At 40.1% G+C, this 10,180-nt stretch overlaps 1 protein-coding gene across 2 annotated transcripts in view; it reads left to right on the forward strand.

Annotated features, from left to right (window-relative positions):
- Positions 1-10,180, forward strand: part of ldlrad3 (low density lipoprotein receptor class A domain containing 3) — a 99,819-nt gene that overhangs the window by 86,478 nt on the left and 3,161 nt on the right. For both annotated transcript variants that reach the window (XM_037542629.1, XM_017700081.2), the window contains one exon: positions 9,741-10,140. In XM_037542629.1, the coding sequence (XP_037398526.1) occupies positions 9,741-10,140 (400 nt within the window). The remainder of the gene's footprint in view (positions 1-9,740; positions 10,141-10,180) is intronic.

Below are 10,180 nucleotides of genomic sequence, written 5' to 3' on the forward strand. Positions count from 1 at the left end.
TCTTAGCTTGGCCGCAACTGTGCACAGCCCATGACAGTTTTGTCAAAGCTTTGGTTCTTTCTGATCAAGGCTTGTTTTTTATATTGCTGTCATAGATATGCAATAAATGGACTTTATCCACAACTCGCAACAGTGAGACATGTTTTAAAATGTTAACAAGCACTTGTTTGAGCCCTTTTAAAGGGGAATGTGAAACAGCCATTTGTAATATCTGCAGTGGCAATGTTTTTGTGGTTAGGCTGTGAGTGAAATTAAACTTGAGTTTGCAGCTATTACACGCTCAGCTAATACAGTATCAGTGTATTAAAAGCCTAGAAAGAAGAGTGTCTTGTGTGTGTTAGAGGAAATTAGACCATACTTATTAATAATAATAATATGTAATACTCTGTTCTAGAGTCAGAATTGTTCACAGTGGTGGTGATAACAACCAGACACCTGAAGCATTTAATGCCTCTAAAATCTTCCTCACAGAAAGTTATTCCATTAAATGGCTATAAATATGCTGCCTGATGCCTGAGCCATTGTTTTATGCTAATTTTAAGATGAACATATTTTTGCAAGCCATATTTTTTATTTCTGCTCATAGCAGAGGTACATGTAGGGTGTTTCACCGCTATCAACATTACACATGAAAACTCAGAAGATCTGTAGGTTCATTGCTTATTTTGCATAGTAAATGGTTATATTTGTGTTGTACACATATATTGTGTTGTGTTCTGACCCACTGTTTCTATCACCACCACTGTAAACTCAATAATGCACCATTTCACAGCATTCTGACTGACTTTGTGTCATCTTACTGCACTATCACTACACATTATCTGCACACATGCTGCGATTGGATCTGGCATGGTTTTGGCGGATACTGAATATTAAATGACTGTGATTGGGATTCGGAAGGAGGGGAGAGAATCGGAGCACCACTAATGTGCCTGAGCATTCCAGCTGAGCTGGAAGATCATAGCTCTCCATACAGGAGCACTGAATCATACTGAAATTCATTTGCTCACTTTGTTGAAAGAGGCACCAGAGAATGGAGGCGAAAAGAAAGCTTATGGAGGAGTTAGTGTGGAGCTAGAGAGACTAAAACATCTTCATTAACACCCGTCTCCTCCCCTTCTGTCATTATCTCTCCAGCCTAACCAAAGTGCTGCCTTTTAAGCTGCCTGTAATTAGCTCTCAAACTTAAGGCAGAGTTCTCTTTGTATGACATTGAGGATAATGATCTTATTTAGGTGTGCATGTGTGTGCGAGTGAAAGGCTGTGTCATTAGTCCTGCACATCAAATACATCAGCTCCTTTCATCTGTGTCATCCATTTTTAGCAAGCATTTTTAGGCCTTTTTGCGATTAAGACAGTGATGGTGGGAAAGTGGGAACAGTGAGGCTTAAACTGAAATACATTATTCATGGTTGAGATGGAGTTTGTGGAGTAGCAAAGGTAACACTGCATTATGCTTGATTGAACAACAAAAACCATTTTGTTCTTAGAGCGAGACTCGATTTTCAGTGATGGAATATAACAGAGGATGATGGGAGCAGCTCTGAGGTTGACGGGAAAAAATAGGACTATGCTGTAGGGTACAAATCAGGTTTAGTCTGTCAAAGTGTGCGTGTATGTGTGAAAGAGTGTTGTTTGGTCTCAGGCATTGTCATTAAGCCCCTTGATTGGTGTAGCTCATGCTGACAGCTGGGGAAAAAAGCTATACCCTCACTCACTGCTCTTTTGCAGAAGCCTTTCACTGTGTGTGTGTGTGTGTGTGTGTGTGTGTGTGTGTGTGTGTGTGTGTGTGTGTGTGTGTGTGTGTGTGTGTGTGTGTGTGAGTGAGTGAGTGAGCATCTTTCACCACTGTGCTGCCCAAACACTCCATCTCTATGGTGACAGAAACTCTCTGAGGGCTCTGTAGTCAAAGCAGCCTAACGGCTCCAGTGTCACCTTTGACCTTTTCCCCTCTCTTTTCTCAGGCAAATAGTTTTGCTTTTAGACAGTGCAATAATTCTATGCTAACGCTCAGTAAGACCCATGTAAACAGTTTTTGTTTCATTTTACAGGTTTATAAGAAGATAAAAGTTAACAACAAGGACTGTGAAATTTACAACAGCCCTTATATGGATTTTTATTCTAGGTAACAAACTATTAGGGCTCTTAAGTTGATTACATCAGTTGGTTAAAAAAAGTTGAGATTTTTTGTCAACTAAAAAAAAAAATATATATATATATATATATAGTGTTCACATGAAAGCTAATTTCAACAGATTCCAGTACAGTACATGTACACAGGGTGTTCTGTCGTTTTGTTTCATTGTAGAAAGAAATTGTGGCACAGAGGGATTTTTTAACAATGGTGGCTCAAATGGAGATAAACTCAAGAAAGTAAGATGCATGAAAATCACAGAGCATTACAATACATGATATCTTTAACAGCAACAGCAGCATGACAGTGATGCACAAACACGTATTCTGCTCTTGGTATGTCTAAGTGACAAACCTCAGCCCAGTGAAGATGACATTACTACTCATTGAAGAACAGAGCATGGAAAAGACAAACATTACAGTGATGTTTGCAGAAGTACTGTTTTACCATGAGCTAGTAGTTCACTATCGGAGTGGTAAGGCTTCAGACTGACACTGCCCAGTCCACCTGGGGAGGATGTTAAACCTTTATCATCATTTTAATGATGATCATTTTAAATGTATTTAACACTGTTTTAATATACATTCAGTATGTCTGTTAACACTTAAAATCTCTAAAATATATAAGCTTGCCAGTCATTCATTCCAACCATAAACATAGTGATGTTTAATGCAGATCCTTTTAAGAGTGATGAATCATGTCACCCAAAAATAGGAAATAAATGTTAAAATGTTTGCTAGAATTGAAAAACCAGGACATTTGTAGTTAGAGAAGGAAAATAAAAAAGCAGCTGATTAATGAATAAGTTTTGGCAGCTGTAGTAGACAATTAATTTCTTAACTGTATGTTTTAAACATACATAAGACTAATTTCAACTGAGAAAGAAGAGCAGTTGGCTGTTTTGATCGTGTATTTTCAAATTCAGGTTTCTTATGCCATTATTAAAATTTATGTCTGGCTGAAAAAGATTGTCATTAGATGAGAAAAGAAACAGATTAATCAATTATAGAAAAAATTATTAGTTGCAGCCTGATAACCAATAACTAGAGCTATATCATGCAGCAGTACAAAGCACAGTAAAGAGCAAACGAGTTAAATGAACAGGAGCAAAGTATTGCCATAGACTATTTACAGATACATAAAAAGAAAGTAAAGATAATTAATAGAATAAAAAATACTAAGAAAAATAAGAGTAATGTGTGGATGTACTTGTGTAGTAAGTGTTGATCATTAGAAGCGGTGAGCACCCCTGTATGTGTGAGATGGAAGAGATGGAGAGAGGTGCAAGGGAATATTATGAGTTCTGAGATCATGGCACTCAATGGAGCGGCAAAGTTATTATGGAATGGACAAATGGAGGAGAGATGAAGCATGAAAAGGTTTGAAGCTCAGTGCACTGAGACTGTTCAGGGCCCACAAATGCCTCCAGCTCCCACAGAGTGGGCCAAGAGGATGTACAGTAGTGTGAATGTGTGTTTAGATCTCATCTCCTCACTGTTTAAAAGGCAGAGAAGCTTCACAGAGTCGCACAGCGGTGGACTGGCAGGGAGAGGAATTGTTTTTTATTTGACTTTTTCTTTATTTGCTGTGTTCTGTTATTCTGTCAAGTGCTTGTGTGTGTGTGTGTGTGTGTGTGTGTGTGTGTGTGTGTGTGTGTGTGTGTGTGTGTGTGTGTGAGAGCAAGAGAGAGAGAAAGAGAGGAGGGTGTGTGTGGGCGTGTGTATGGATGTTACACTTAGTTCTGGAGGTCTTTCAGGCAGATGGCAAACCCCCAGTTCTGGTACCGTTAAAAAAATATTCACCCTGCTGGTGCTCTGAAAAACAGCCTGTTATGTAGGGGGTCTCTGTCTTTGTCTTTTTTTTCCTTAGTCTTTCCTTCTCTCTATTTCTTTCTGTCTTTCTGTCCCTCTCTCATAGTCTCGCTCCCTTTCTCTCTCTTTCCTCCTTCTGTTTGTCTGTCCCTCTTTTTCTTTCTTTCTTTCTTTCTTTCTTTCTTTCTTTCTTTCTTTCTTTCTTTCATTTCTTTCTTTCTTTCTTTCTTTATTTCCATCATTATATTTGTCTAGTTTTGCTTTGTCTGTTTCTTTGTCTTTCTTCAGCTCTTTTTATCTGAGTGATATTCAGTGCTACATATGGAAATGTGCTGCTCCCTGCTGGTCATTCAGGTCAGAGTAGCACCAGTTTCACTCATACTATGCCTGTCAGTTACAACTATTCTTACTTCTTTCTTTAGTGAATGTGAGATTTATTTATTTATTTGTAAGCTGTTTAGCTATTTTTAAAACGGTACACTTTCTTATCAAGCCTTTTATTTCTGGACTGTGCTGCATAATTCAGATCATTAAAAACTGCAGTGTCTCCTCTGAAAATCTTTTTTAACCCCACTTTACAATTGTATGTGTGTGTGTGCATGTGCATATGTGTGTATGTGTGTGTGTGCACACATGTGCATGTGTGTGCGTTTGTGGTTGAGCTGAAGGCTCTTTTTTGAGCTGATTTGTATGGAGAGCCTAATCTGACAGAGTGCTCATTACCATTTTCATAGGCAAGTGACCAATCAGAGACAGAGTGCTCTTTAAAAACATTGTATCCAAGCAACCAATGGCAAGTTTTTCTACTGTACTACAAAAACACAAAGGGATGTGCTGCAGACAAGAGTCGCTTTAACGGCCTGTGCAGCATAGTGTGCTTTATACTGTTAACAGTACTGTGTGTCATCATGTGTGCAAACAACCAACCAAACAACAAATTAAACATCTACTGTAGTTGTTTAATAATTTAATAGATTTTTTTTTTCTAAAAGGAGTACCATACACATTTGTGTAAATCTGCACTTATTAAGCAAATCTTAGGTTTTATATTGTCTTAATGGTCAATGGTCTGTTCTCTCTGTAATGCTGGCAAGTATGGTGACTTTACATTTTTATGCTTCACTATTTCTATATGAAAGATATATTCTACCTCAGCAGTTTGGTTGCTTAGTTTGTGTATGTTTTGCAGTAATTATGTAATTATGTAATATATATATATATATATATATATATATATATATATATATATATATATATATACACACACTCACCGGCCATTAGGTACCTCTTCAATTGTTTGTTAACACAAATAGCCAATCAGCCAATCACATGGCTGCAACTCATTTGCATTTAGGCATGTAGAGGTGATCAAGACAACTTGCTGAAGTGCAAACCGAGCATCAGAATGGGGAAGAAAGGTGATTTAAATGACTTTGAAGGTGGCATGGTTGTTGGTACCAGGCAGGCTGGTCTGATTATTTCAGGAACTGTGTGTGTGTGTGTGTGTGTGTGTGTGTATGTATAAATGTATTTATTTATTTATTTATAAATAATTTTTTTCCAAAGACAGTGCAGTGATAAACCAGCTGCTTACACAGAATGATGAGCATGATGTGTGGCAGACAGTTCAGTTGCCATTTGTTTAATTCTGATGTGAATCTCTTTTGTCATCAAAAATGTTTCTTTTTTGTGGCAACAGGGACACTTCTTTGATAATTGGTTTGATTTTAATACTGAAACTCAAACTTACTTTTCCAACTTTCTTAGTGAGATGTCTATATTATTACAGGAGTACAAAATCAATGTAATCTGTTCATTTGAGGAGAATTGTGATGCCAGTGATGATGTTTTTGTGTTTGTGCTGGAAATAGAATTCTAACTGTTTTTGTCTTTCTCTCACACTGATACCTTCTGTGGTGTCAGTGTGCATGATGATCTATGTATATGTGGCTGTTTGTCTGTCCTTGCTTGTTAGCAATGACAGCTGAACGAGCTCAGTGGGAGTTCCTGTACTGAGTTGGATGTCTGTCAGGTTTGGATGACACTTGTGATCCCCAGAGCAGAACTCCATGACTGGGCCCTTTTGTTTCTTCTAGGTGCTTTCCAGCATGGAGCTTGCTAACAATATTCCAGTCACTACATATTCCCAATGTACAAACACGCTTTTGGTAACTTTTTTGGAGATGGAGCACAAACCTGATTCCTTTCCTCTTGTTTTTACAAATCTACAATTCCAGCCTTTTTGTTTTTCAGATGTTTGTATGTAATTGTAATTATAACTCAGGAATGGTTAGCTTATAACTTTACATTTTAAAATTTGCCTCATACACCAATCCACTCACTATATAGGTACGCTTTGTAGTGCTACAATTACAGACTGTAGTCCATCTGTTTCTTTGCCTACTTTGTTTGTTCCCTTTTATACTGTTCTTTACAGTTCAGGACCCCCACAGGACCACCACAGAGCAGGTATTGAGTGGGGGATCATTCACAACACTGCATTGACATTGACGTGGTGGAGGTGTGTAAGCGTGTGTTACACTGACACGAGTGGATCAGACGGCAATTCCTCTACAATTGATATCAAAAGGAAAACAAAATGCTGTCACAAGCTAATGGAACGTTGTGATGTTCTGCACTTGTGGCTCTCATCTCCTTACTTATTTGCAGTTCTTTACAAGGACTTTTCAGCCACAGTCTAACGACAGGCTTGTCGTACATTTGACATTAATGTGTGCAATTCACCCCCTACCTTTGCCTTCACAAAGCACTGGATCAGTTTAGAGATTTCACAGTCAGTTTGTTTCCACCCTATGAGATCATGTCAGGCCCAGAGAGACAGACAGAGACAGAAACTACAAACCACTGTTCTTTATCCTTTGCCTCTGCTTTGCTCAACTGTGGTTTCCATTGAGGAGCTCTATGATGGGGCTCCATCATGGCTCACTCTGAGCGACTAGTCATATGGTCCAAGGACAGACTCAAACTGTCACACACTTCAAACTCATACACACCCCCTCCCCATGTCCTGTACAAATGCTCTGAAAGGTTGCTGTTTGTTCCACCGGCTCAGCATGTTGGAAGGACAATGTTGTGAGAAAACAAATGAGTTTTTTTGCCTCTGTACTGAAATGGAAATTAGAAGAGAAACTTCCTCAGCATGTAAATCGGCTGGTGTTCATTAATGGTTTGGTGGTTGAGAGGAGAGCAGCGTGGGCTTGTTTATTGCAGACCAACAAAAGCATCACACCTTTGTTTAGAGGGAAAAGTTTGTATGATTAAAGCATCTGAGACTGGCTGCTAAAAGGAAAACAAAAGTGTGACTAAGCCAGTTCACATGCCAGCTCTCTGCAAGATGCCTGTTTTCAGCAGGCCACAGAGCAAAATGAGAATGTGCTAAGGCTAGTGGTGGAATGATAATTGAGTTTTAGTATAAAAGATTATCATAGTAAATGTTTTGTACCTATAAATCAATTTAAAATAAAAATCCAGTAACAATGAAACCAGTAATTAAGTATTATTATACCAACAGAGGTATACAGGGATTTGTAACATTGTCTGCCTCTAACGCAAAATATTGCTCTACCATTGATTTGATTTCATGTTTTTTCTTGTCAAGCAGCTGCACATAGTCACTTCTGTCCAGTGCTGTCTCATCTTTCTCTCTTATAAGACTAGTGAGATAGAAAGTTAGCCATTAGGTTAGACGTCACATTATACATTTGCTAACAGCAGACATAGCGTTCCATTTCCCTGTTGAGAGCTCGCCATGTGCGCTATGGCTCACTAGAGGACAGATGGTTGTCTCCAAACCCACATTTTACCAATCACATCCCTTAAGGGGCTGTTGGCGGGTCAATTTGTGCCTATAGCAGTGCTCTCTGTGCTCTCTGTGCCCTGCAATTCTCCTCCACCTTGCTGTGCAGAGTGGCAGCCCTCGTACAGCTGGAGCAATGGGACGAGATGAAGAGTGCTTGTTTGTGTACACATAGCATGCTTTGTTCTGTTGTGTGTGTTACTGTGCATGTATGTGTGTGTGTGTTTTATTGAGTGCATAATCTGCTCCAAGAGCACTTGTTGAATGTCAGGTTCCTGCTCTGAGCTCCATGGGATCTCCATGGTAGTAAATCAGCAGTGGGATGGAGTGGATGAGAAGAAGAGAGGGGGATGTGGGAAAGCACTCCAGCCTGATTAAAGTGGCCCATGTTTCACAGAGAGGGGAGGGCGGACATTCTGAACAGTCCCTCTGATCTTTACCATATGGAATGTTTATGGTCTTGGAGAGGTTGCTGGATACATCATTATACCTTGTACGGTTGGCACTCACCTCATCCCCATCATGGCACCACCATTGTTTACAGTTCCATCTGTGCTACTGGTGGTTTCTTCTTTTATAGTGCAACAAAACAACAGAAGTCATATCACCCCAACACTTCCTGTAGGGATAGGGCTGCTTTCCCAGGCCAGATTCAACTTAAACCACACACACAATTGATGCTTCCAGGACTAGGCATAATCCACATCTGAAAAACTGAGTGGGGAGGACTGTTATTTTTAATAAACAATGTGAGAATGCATGCCTGACATGAACATTATAAAGCATATTGGAGCACTTTTATTTTTAAGTAAACACTTCAAGACACACGTTTTTCCATAATTGATTTCGTTAACAACAAACTGCCTTGGTCAGCTAATCTCTGCTGCTGTCTATTTATTTCTCATGTTTGTATTTTCAGTCATGTAAGTTATGCATTGAGCATAGAAATCAATTGGCACAAGTAAATATAGGGAACCAGCTCAATGGAAAAATGACAAATATTCCATTGAGTTAACAACCACACACGTCACACACCAAATGACATGCAGTTGTTGTATCTCTATGCCTGCTAATACAGCACATTATTATAACCAGTTTTCAGGGATGGTGCACGTTTATCAAGTGGCAGAGACAGTACTTTCACCTGTATTCGCCATCCAGATTGTTAAAAGGCCTACATAATGACAAAAATCTGCCATGAAAACTGAACAACGTGCAGCATAATATCAGTGTTGGAGAGCTTTGTCTATAGCTGTGGATCCACTCTAGCCTTTCTCTTTCTCTCTCTCTGGCTTTACTGCAGGGAGCAGTAGTTCAGGAAAAAAAGAGCTGTTACCATGCACTGTAATTAAATGTCCTCTTTCTCTCACTCCCCTGTCCTTTTCTCTCCACTCAATCTCTTTATACCTAATAACATTGCCTCTCCTGCTGAATTAGGCGTTCCTTTTGTTCCTCTGTCTCTAAGTAGCTGTCAGGCGCTATTCAGACTTGCCGACAGAGTCGCTTGTAGAGAGGCACCTCTGAGTCTGTTTGTGCTGAAATAATTACACGGGTAATATCCTTTTGAGTGGTAGTGTTGGGGCCTGATCTGTGCCTAAATCATTCAGAGAATGAAAGAAGGGGAAAGAAAAAGAGACAGAGTGAGAGAGAGTCCTCTATGTCTTGTGAGAGCAATAAACATTATTGGATTCTTCTCAACATCTCTTCTAGCCACTCTTGTTATTAGGGACAGTGACAAAGCTTATCGGCTGTTTTTTTGTAAAATCCTCACCACAGTTTATAATAACAGACTAATGAGCAAGAGGGCTTGTCCTTGTCTACTCTTCTAATTGTCTTTTCTCTGGAGAGATTTATGACCATGGTTTTGGATGACTGTGGCTGACTGTAATGTTATTTAACACTGGCAAAATGAAAAGTTTTTCACAATACAGTGTCTCCCTGGCACAGTAACGTAATGTATTGTATCTGCTCCCTGCAGAGTCTCCAGGACAGGACTTTGTAACGCTGGACTACCGACTGCGCTACTACCCCAGCATCACCTATGCCGTGATAGGCAGCGCAGTCATCTTTGTCCTGGTGGTAGCGCTTTTGGCCTTGGTTCTGCACCACCAGCGGAAGCGCAGTGTTCTGTTGCCCCGCGGTGTCCGAGGGGGTCACCACCATCATCACCACCACCAGCCCCTGCTTCTGTCCAGGCTGGTTATTGTGGACAGGGGTCACGTCCACACAGCCGGTGCTGGCCTCTCGCCTCCATCTTCTTCTCCATCGGGACAGTTCAGCTCAGCACACAGCCTGCAGCTGCTCTCCAGCGCCCTCTACCCCAGAGGAGCTCCACTAGACTCCCCTCCTTCATACTCGCAGGCTGTGCTGGATGTCAGGTAGGATGTGGAGATGCTAAGTCATCACTAACATCATCTT

Source organism: Pygocentrus nattereri, chromosome 11 (assembly GCF_015220715.1).
Source record: "Pygocentrus nattereri isolate fPygNat1 chromosome 11, fPygNat1.pri, whole genome shotgun sequence".
In the NCBI taxonomy this organism is placed as follows: domain Eukaryota; kingdom Metazoa; phylum Chordata; class Actinopteri; order Characiformes; family Serrasalmidae; genus Pygocentrus; species Pygocentrus nattereri.